The sequence below is a fragment of the Parus major genome, chromosome 2, assembly GCF_001522545.3.
Source record: "Parus major isolate Abel chromosome 2, Parus_major1.1, whole genome shotgun sequence".
NCBI classification, from domain to species: Eukaryota; Metazoa; Chordata; class Aves; order Passeriformes; family Paridae; genus Parus; species Parus major.
The window spans coordinates 374,054-383,592 of record NC_031769.1 but is presented as its reverse complement, the minus strand read 5'-3'; the positions used below and the strand labels follow the sequence as shown (position 1 = coordinate 383,592).

Here is a 9,539-nt window from a genome sequence, read left to right as displayed (position 1 = left end):
GGTCTCTGCGGGCGCGCTCACCGCCGCGCGTTCTCCTCGCAGGAGCTGGAGTGCATGATGGAGCCCCAGGAGCTGGGCCTGGAACAGCCGCTGCCCGCCCCCGAGCAGGGCCCCGGCGGCGAGGCCGAGCTGCCGGCCGCCGAGATCTCCCTCACGCTGGTCACCGAGATCCAGGCCGTGGACAGGAAGGTGGACACCCAGGCAGCCCAGCTGATGAACCTGGAGGGCAGGATGAGGATGGCGGAGACGAAGCTGATCGGCTGCGAGAAGACGGCGGTGGAATTCGGGAACCAGCTGGAGAGCAAGTGGACGGCGCTGGGCACCCTCATCCAGGAGTACGGGCAGCTGCAGAAGCGCCTGGAGAACATGGAAAACCTCCTGAAGAACAGGAACTTCTGGATCCTGCGGCTGCCCCCGGGGGCAAAAGGGGAAGTCCCCAAGGTAACGGTTTGCTGCTCCCCTCTGCAAAATGGGGTTGTTCTGCACAAATGCTGGGCTCAGAATCCTGTGCCCTGTGCTCACAGCCCCATATCCTGTGCTCACAGCCACATATCCTGTGCTCGCAGCCCCATATCATGAACTCACAGCCCCATGCCCTGTACAGACCCATGTCCTGTGCACTCACAGCTCCATCTCCTTTGCGGACAGTCCCATATCCTGCATTGTCAGCCCCATCTCCTGTGCACTGACAGCCCCATTCTTATGCAGACAGCCCCATCTCCTGTGCACTGACAGCCCTATCCCTGCTCTGACAGCCCCATATCCTGCTCTGACAGCCCCATATCCTGCACTCACAGCCCCATACCCTGCATTGGCAGCCCTGTATCCTGCTTTGACCGCCCCATATCCTGCTCTGACAGCCCCATCTCCTGTGCACTGACAGCCCCATCTCCTGTGCACTCACTACTGCATCTCCTGGGCACCCACAGCCCCATCCCTGCACTGACAGCCTGATCCCTACACTCACAGCCCCATTTTGGGGCAGTGCAGTGCTGAGAGCAGTTCATGGCTCCTCTCCATCACTGGCTTCCCTTCAGCACCCAGAAGCACCAGCACAGGTCTTGCTGTGTTGATTATGCTCGTGCACGTGTGGTCTGGGAGGGATTTCACAAATTCCTGTGTTTGGATCACGTGGAATTTTGTGGCTCAGCCCCATGTGACTGGGAAGGTTTAGGAACATCCCCAGTAGCTGTTCAGAGGTGATGAGCAGCAGAATTGTGTCAAAAAGCAGGTGAAAAGGAGTCTGTGCAGGGAGCATAGCCTATGACAGGAGGAGGCTGAGCAGGGGGAGGTGACAGACAGGTGACAGGGGAAATCCCTGACGTCCCTTGAGGGATGAGACACATGGAAAGGGGCAGATCTTTGTTGTAATCCTTCTCCCCGATGGGACCCCTCTGTCCCACCCCCCGTGGTGAGAGCCTGCTCGTCTCAGGGCACAGGCGGCGGAGGGGGTCCTGGAGTGGATACAACACGGACTCAAAGTATCTAGACACAGGAGGCTCAAACTTGCTGGAGTAATCCCGGGTTTATTGTCTGTCATCCATCCGGGGCAAGAGAGAGAGCGAAATGCTCTGGGTCTTCTCTTTTATACCTGGGGGCAGGGGTGATTAGGGGATGCAGGGAGGTCACAGCCAATGGGAAGGGGGAAGGGAGAGAAGGTTTTCAGGTAGGCACTAACATTACACAAACCAGAGGTGGGTTTTACCCTTGGGAGGTACCAAGATTTTTAGATGCACTACAACAGATCTTCCTGCCTGGGACTGTCCTGCACACTTGAGGAGTTTGAGCAAGAAAATTGAATGAGAAAACATCCCCAGGTGTTTTCTTAAATGAGAAACAAACCCCGTGGTGCTGCTCCTTGCAGGTCCCCGTGGCCTTCAACGACGCCTCATTTAACTTCTCTGAGGAGGAGTGGAAGAGCCTCAACGAGTGGCAGAAGGAGCTGTACAGGCACATCATGAAGGGCAACTATGAGGCCGTCATCTCCATGGGTAACGATGGGCCAGGGTTTGCCCTCAGCCTCCTGGCACAGAGTTTTCCTGGGAACTGGTGGATGGAAGCAGTGCTGGGTCCTGCAGGATCGGGGAGGGGTGGTGAGCTTTGGAGAGGTGTAACACAGCCCTGGCAGTGAGCTCAGCTCTCACAGCCACACTGAGGGTGGAAGGATGTCATGAGTGTCACCGCAAGGACGGTGGCTCCCTGATGCTCCCTGCAGCCTGACGAGTGCTGGGATTGTGAGGAGGAGGAGGAGGAGGGGAAGTGAGAGGACCTTCATTCCAAGTGAAGCTGGGGAAGAGGGAAGCTCCTTTGTCACGCCAAGGTCCACAGATCCACTGCGCTGGGTGCCTCAGCCCGCTGGCTGCTGAGAGCAGCACAGGGTGCCCTGTGCCCTGCCTCTGAGGTTCCTTCCAGCCCTTTCCATGGGGAGTTGTGCAGACTTCCCTTTCCTCTCCCATGAGGAGAAGTGACGTTTGCCTGGATGCTCTGTCCAACCCCAGGGATTGAGTCCTGCTCGGGTGCTGCGGGATCTGCTGGGGCAGAGCTGGGGAGAAGCAGCAGCTGAGGGTGAGCTCTGCCTCCTGCTTTCCCCTCAGCAGCTCAGGGCAGTGCATTCCCAGCCAAAGGAACGCGTTCCGCTCGCTCCTGCCAGTCCTGGCCACGGGAATGCTCTCTGGGGAACACGTTGCCTTCACAACATGTTCCAGAAATGACCTTGCCTTGGCTGGACCGGGGGTGGGAGCGCAGACACCGTCCCTGGTAGCCAGACACTTCCCTGTGCCGAGTCCAGGCTCATCTGCCTCCTTGCCATCCAGCTCTGCCCAATCCAAGCCTTTTCTGCTTTGTTTTTTCCCCGTTTATTTCTTTGAACAGAGGTTTCCTGTAGTCCCTGTGTGTCAGGGAGAAAGGTGAAGGGTAACCATGGCCCCCATTCTCCTGTTTCCAAACCCATCCCCGCTCCTGAGGCGTGGGAACGCAGCTGTCCTGCTGCAGGGGATCTGGGGATCTCTGAGCCTGGGGCTTGGAGAAATGTATCTGTGCTTCATCCCAAGGTTTCCCTTCAGAAACGAGGTTTAGGGCTTGGTTCCTGTGTAAGACAAACGGATCCACCGGAGCAGAGGTGGAATTTAACCCCCAGGGCCTCCCACATGTCTGGAAGTGAAGTTTTCTGCTCTCCACCCGAGGAGAGATGGTGATTGTCCCCTTTCCCCCACCAAAATCCACGAGCAGCCCGTGACACGGACGAGTAGGACGGAGCGGTCCTGGCTGGAGGGAACCGCACGGGGAGGGCAGTGCTGGCAGCTCTGCTGCTGCCCCCGAGCTGAAGTCCCCATTGTAATGGATCCGCGGACCTTAGCGGAGAGGAGAAGACAGGAGAGCCTGCAGGTAAGCCTGGATGCCTTTTCTTACTGTGCTCCTCACGCTGCAGGCTGGGAGGTGCTCCTCACCTGAGCAGAGCGTGCTCCTGCATCCAGGGCCCACGCAAGGTGAGCGGGGCAGAGGGCTGAGAGCAGCTTCCTGAGCCTCTCTCGTTCATTTCCCAGCAAAGGAAGGTCGGTGGGCAAAGGCTGCAGAGTCGCTCTCCCTCCAGGGCAGGGGAAACATCCTCATCCTCTTTTTACGTGCAGACGCTGCCATTTCCAAGCCTGAGCTGCTGACACGGATTGAGCAGGGGGAGGATCCCAACGCTGAGGATCAGGAGGACTCTGAGGGAGGAGAGACACCCACGGACCCCAGCACTGGTGAGCCACGAGGTTCCTGCGACTCGGGGGGAGGCAGATGTGGGGCTGTTCTGTTTTGTCAGCTCTCTCCTCACGTACAGGGAGACTTTGGTTTCCAGCTTGTCTCCCACCTGGTGTGTCCATCCCTCCTGGAATCCTCTAAAGCAGCTGGAAGGTTGGAGTGTAACTCTTGCTCTTTTCTCTTGCACAGAGTTTTTCTTCCCTGGGCCTGATGACAGCTCGTGGGGTAAATATGAAGAGACTCTGGCTGAAAGCCACGAAGGCTCTGAGGAAGAGGAGGGCATGGAGGTCCCTGGTACATGTGAGTGCACTGAGCTGCTTTGGGAAGTGTCCCTTGCCTAGATGTGCTTTTGGCTTCCCAGCCTCATTCCCAGGAGCAGCTCAGCTTTTCTGGATGGTGCTTTTTCCAGAATTTCAGGAAGTTGCTTTGAGTCACAGTTTATACCATGGGACATCCTTCAGCCTCAGGCACTGTACAAGCCCATGAGGAAAAGAAGTTTTATTCCCTTTTCCTCTGTTTTTTTTTTTGACCTTTATCCTAAACCACAAGTTTTTAAAGAACTGTCCTACTTCAGGAACCCTCTTTTTTCCTCTGGCTAGATTTTATACATGTAATATTACATTACAGTATAATTGAAGGCAGGAAGTTGCTGGAGTGTGTCCAGAGAAGGAAGTGGAGCTGGGGAAGGGTCTGGAACACGAGGATCAGCTGAGGGAGATGGGAAAGGGGCTCAGCCTGCAGAAAAGGAAGCTCAGGGGGAATTTCTGGCTCTGCACAGCTCCCTGACAGGAGGGGTCAGGCTCTGCTCCCAGGGAACAGGGACAGGAGGAGGGGGGATGGATCCAGGTTGTGCCAGGGGTGGCTCAGGATGAAAATCAGGAAAATTTCTTCCCCAAAAGGGGCTGTTACACATTGGGACTGCCCAGGGCACTGGTGGAGTCCTCATCCCTGGAGGGATGTAACATCCAGGTGGATGTGGCCCTTGGGGACGTGGTCAGGGGTGACCTTGGAAGTGCTGGGGGATGATTGGACTCAATGATTACCGAGGCCTTTTCCAACCTCAGCAATTCTGAGATTCCAATTCAAATCCCTCTGGCCTCACCTGTATCCCAGGACAGAGTAGATGCTCCCAGCCAGACTCGCAGCCCCGTCAGTGCCAAGCTCTGAGCTGGGTGTGCGCAGCAGAAACCACCCCCTGTCCCAAGGGACCTGTAAATAACAGCCCAGTCTTGCTTCCCCAAATGACACGAGTGTCTCTGCTCTGCCAGACGAACAGCCGTGCGATGAGGAGGGCTCCGAGAGCCTGGAGCTTTCCAGGTCCTTGACAGGAAAGTGGGAAGAGGTTTTCTCCAGCCCGGAGGAAGAGATGCAGTCGAGCAGCAAGAGCCAGAGCGGGCCGGCCCCGCCGCAGCGAACGGCCACGGGCAACGGGCTGAGGCGCTCGGTGCGCCGCGGGAGAGACTTGGCCAGGAAGGATCCCGAGGAGGCGGCGGCCGACAAGGGGCCCTACATCTGCTGCGAGTGTGGGGAGAGCTTCCTGGACAAGCAGCTCTTCGCCACCCACCAGAAGGCGCACGCCAGCGAGGAGGCCTGCACGTCCCTGGAGCGCGGCGAGAGCTTCCGGCAGAAATCCAAAGCCAAGGGCCAGGGTCCCTCCCGCTCTAAAGCGTCCAAGCGCCCCGACGGAGAGAAGAGCTCGGGATTCAAGTACGGCCTCGTCAGGCACCAGGTGAACAACATGGTGGAGAGGCCCTACACCTGCTTGGAATGTGGGAAGAGCTTTGGGTGGAGTGCTGCCCTGAGGGCACACCAGCTGATCCACACTGGGGAGAGGCCCTACACCTGCTCCCAGTGCAAGGAGAGCTTCAGCCTGGAAGTGAGTCTGATCCTGCACCAGAAGCTGCACACGGGGAAGGGCGATGGGCCGCTGACGTGCACCTACTGCGGGAAGGACTTCCGAGACCTCTCCAAAGCCATCCGCCACCAGCGCATCCACACCGGGGAGAGGCCCTACCAGTGCACCGAGTGCGGGAAGAGCTTCATCCGGCGGGACCACCTGCTCAAGCACTGGCGGGTGCACACTGGGGAGACCCCCTACCAGTGCCCCGTCTGCGGGAAGCATTTCCGCTACAAAGAGTCCCTGAATTGCCACCAGAAAATCCACTCCCGCAACCCGCGGCCCGGCGAGGATTCCCAGCACAACCTGGGCTCGGCGGGCACCCAAACCGACCATTTCTGCGTGAAAAAAGAGACTAAGCAGTAGCCGTGGTGGGGCCGGGGCAGGAGGGCTCGCGGTGACCGTGACGGTCTGGCAGGTGGACGTGCAGCATGATGGCAGGTGACTTGTATCGCAGCTAATCCATGTGGTCATGCTACGAAGCCCGCTTTGGTGAAGCATCCAAGGAATTCCTCTTAAAGACTCTGCTCGGCCGGCCCAGGCAGCTCTGGGACCCCGCGGGGTTCCGTGGCACTTCCACCGCGGCGCAGGCCCCGTGCTCGCTGTTCCCTACGCAGGGTTGGATTCTGCCCGTAGAGAATAATCCCGAGCCATTCTCTGGGGTCCGTATTTAGCAGGTGTTCCCCCACCTATCTTTGTGCATATTCAGGAGTGACAAGCTTTCGCTTTCTTTTTTCCACTCGTTTCACTGCAAGGCTGGAAGCGCGAGGAGGGAGGGAGGGAAGGAAGGCGCCGTTCCCAGCCGGCCGCCCGCTCCCGCTGCGTCGCCGTGTCCCGAAAAGGCTGCGAGGCCAGGACTGGGATGAAGACAAGAAAGGCGAGGCAGAGAAGTGGTCAGGGCACGACGCGGGATTTGTGGAAGGCGGAAAAGCGGAGAGGAGAGCGTGGCAAAGAGCGGGGTGAGATAAAGCAGGTGCAGGAGAAGGGGCTGAGGACATTGGAGCAGGAGGAGACGGGAAGGGCAGCGTTTGGAGGCGTGCTGGGGTCACTCGCAGCAGGAGGACACGTCTCCGTTCTTTTGAAGGGTGTCACTGGCACCAGCTGGGCTCTGGTTCCCCTCTGGCCCGAGGGAACGGCGCCGCTGGGCCGACACACGGACTCCTGACAATGAAGGTGACTTTATTATTATTTTTTAACTGGGTTTGGTCTCACTCAGGTAAGTCAGACGAGTGAAAGCAGCTTCTCCTAACCCCTGTAAAGAGCTGTTTGGTTTTTAGTTAACCTAGAAGTAGTCTGTTATTATTATTAATTATTATTATTATTATTATTATTAATTATGATGATGATAATACTACAAAGAAAGGTGTGACACTATATTTCACAGTTGCTCTAAAACACTTCCATGTATGCGATAACTGCCCGGAGTTTTCCAGCTGTTTGTGTAAATATTGGATGACTTCTGGAGCTGTTGGTGTTGTTCTGAGGTGGCTGTACGTGGTGTCTCTTCGCTCTGTATCGTCAGCTGCTGGTTCGTGACTGTGTTTTGTAATAACTTTTGTAAAGTCTGTCAATACAGTGTTTCCATTCTGAATTCTGTGTCAGCCCCTACCTGCAGCTCCCTCATCCTGCTCCTGGATGTTCCTCAGGAGCTTTTCCTGGTGATTGTGGAGCAGGTGAACAGCACAAGCTGAGCTGAGCTGGAGAGCCAGGCCTGGCAAACGAGGCTGCTTGGGGATGCTGCATCTGGGATTTGTGGTTTTAACTTTGCTGCTGCCATTTGTGCAGCCTGTGCCGCACGCAGACAGGGCTGTGGACAGCTGAGGAATCCCTGGATCTGTGGTGGGATGGAGCTGGGACATCCCATACTCGGGATGAGGGAGAGGGAGAAGCACTGGTGGCTGTGGCCACCTTGGAGCTGGGATCATGGAATCAAAGAATGGCCTGGGTTGGAAGGAACCTCACAGCTGGTGCCACACACTCGGTGTTTTTTCCTTCCAGGCTCCCTCAGCCCAACATTCCCCAGGCTCTTCCCTGCCAGAGCTCAGGACACGGAGACATTTCCCTCTCCCCACCAGAGACCCCCACCCCGAGCTCCAGCGAGGTCCAGGGGTTGTTCCAGCTTGGGACCTTGTGCAGGGGGCAGCCCATGGTCAGAGCCACCACTGGGATGTGGCATTTGGGGTCCACAGGGACCAAGGGGTGCCAGAGTCCCTCAGCCACCCCAATCCTTGCTGGGAGCCTGGGGAGATGGAACGAGTGACCCCAGTGAATCCCCCGAGGTCTGAGTGACCCCAGTGAATCCCCCCAAGGTCTGAATGACCCCAGTGAATCCCCCGAGGTCTGAGTGATCCTGATGAATCCCCCACAGTCTGAGTGATCCCAGGTGAATCCCCCAAAGTCTGAGTAACCCTGGTGAATCCCCAAGGTCTGAATGACCCTGATGAATCCCCCAAGGTCTGAGCGACCCCAGTAAATCCCCCCAGACTCTGAGTGACCCCAGCGAATCCCCTCACACTCTGGAGCCACTCCATGGAATGGGGCTGAGCCATGTGGGTATGGAGATGCTGGAGATGGTGGGGAGAAGAAGAGGGAAGAGAGCTCAGGGAAGGAGCATCCTGTGGGATCCAGGCTGGGGAGAGCAGGTGCTCCAAAGGTGAGGCTGAGCACAGCTCTGAGCACACACGGACACTGTGAGGACACAGGAGTGTCCCTCTGTGGTCACACGTGTGCTCTGTGTGTGTCCACATGGTCACAGGTCACAGACACCCCACGGACATGGCTCTATCCCGATCCTGCTCAGTCCACTCCTGGGAATAAATACATCTGGTGATCCACAGCCATCTCCATAGGGACAGCGTGGGGTCTCCCACAGCCAGAGTCAGGTCTCCCTCTGCCAGGGGCTGCACTGGGATGTACAAACCTCCATTCCAGAGCTGCTCCTGGTGTCGCCTCCCAATGGATCAGCTCTGGACAGGGTTTGTGGATCCCTGGGACAGCCCAAGAGGAGCCTGGACAGGGGACACTTAATTGGAGGTCCCCAGCTGCTGTCATATCCCTGTCACCGCCAAGCCCAGGTGACCCATCCCACTTATCCTCTCCCTTTTTCCACAAACCCACAACCTCACTTTTCCCACAAAGCAAAGGGGTTTTTTTTGGGTCCTGCCCTTCCCTGTGCTCCTGCTTTCCCCCCAAGGTGTGCCAGGGCTGTGCCCCTGCAGGGATGGGACTGGGGAGACAGAATGGGACGGGATGGGATGAAATGAAATGAGCTGGAACAGGATGAGATGGGATAGGGTAGGACACAGTGAGACAGGATGGATGGATGGGATGGGATGCGATGGGATGGGATGGGATGGGATGAGATGGGATGGGATGGGATGGGATGGGATGGGATGCGATGGGATGGGATGCGATAGGATGGGATGCGATGCTGGGGTCGGGTCCAGCGGGGAGGCCGTGGGAGGGGAGGGGTCGCTCCGTTTCCACGGCGCCGCCGCCCCCGGCCGCCATTTCCGAGCCCGCAGGGATGGGCGGGGGGACCCGACGGGCGGGGCCGGGGGAGCCGCCCCGGAGCCTCCACAGAAACCCCCTGGTCCCTCGCCTGCCCTCCCCATGTCGCACCGAGTCTCTCCCACTTGCCCCTCTCTCTCGCCCCAGCCAAACCAACACCTCCCCTCCCCCTGCACCGCACCCCGGGGCCTTCCCCGTTACTCCTCGGTCCCGCCAGCCCACCCCGTCTCTCCGCTGCCAGCCCAGCTCCTCGGGCAATGCCCCGAGCGCCCCCAGCCCCGTCAGTTCGCCAGTCTCTCGGTGCCCGCAGTTCCCGGCGGAGCGGGCACCGGGCGGTGCCGTGGGGGGACCCCGACGGGGCGGGGCGGTGATGCCGTCGGCCCGCCAGGGG

The 9,539-nt window shown here is 58.2% G+C and overlaps 1 protein-coding gene across 1 annotated transcript in view; it reads left to right on the top strand.

Annotated features, from left to right (window-relative positions):
- The first annotated feature begins 17 nt into the window (after positions 1 to 17).
- ZNF777 (zinc finger protein 777) overlaps positions 18 to 9,539 on the top strand; it is a 17,423-nt gene continuing 7,901 nt past the window's right edge. The window contains exons 1-6 of the mRNA XM_015651487.2: positions 18 to 441; positions 1,865 to 1,991; positions 3,627 to 3,740; positions 3,931 to 4,041; positions 5,010 to 6,000; positions 9,296 to 9,483. Of these exons, the coding sequence (XP_015506973.1) occupies positions 55 to 441; positions 1,865 to 1,991; positions 3,627 to 3,740; positions 3,931 to 4,041; positions 5,010 to 6,000; positions 9,296 to 9,483 (1,918 nt within the window). The 5' untranslated portion in view covers positions 18 to 54. The remainder of the gene's footprint in view (positions 442 to 1,864; positions 1,992 to 3,626; positions 3,741 to 3,930; positions 4,042 to 5,009; positions 6,001 to 9,295; positions 9,484 to 9,539) is intronic.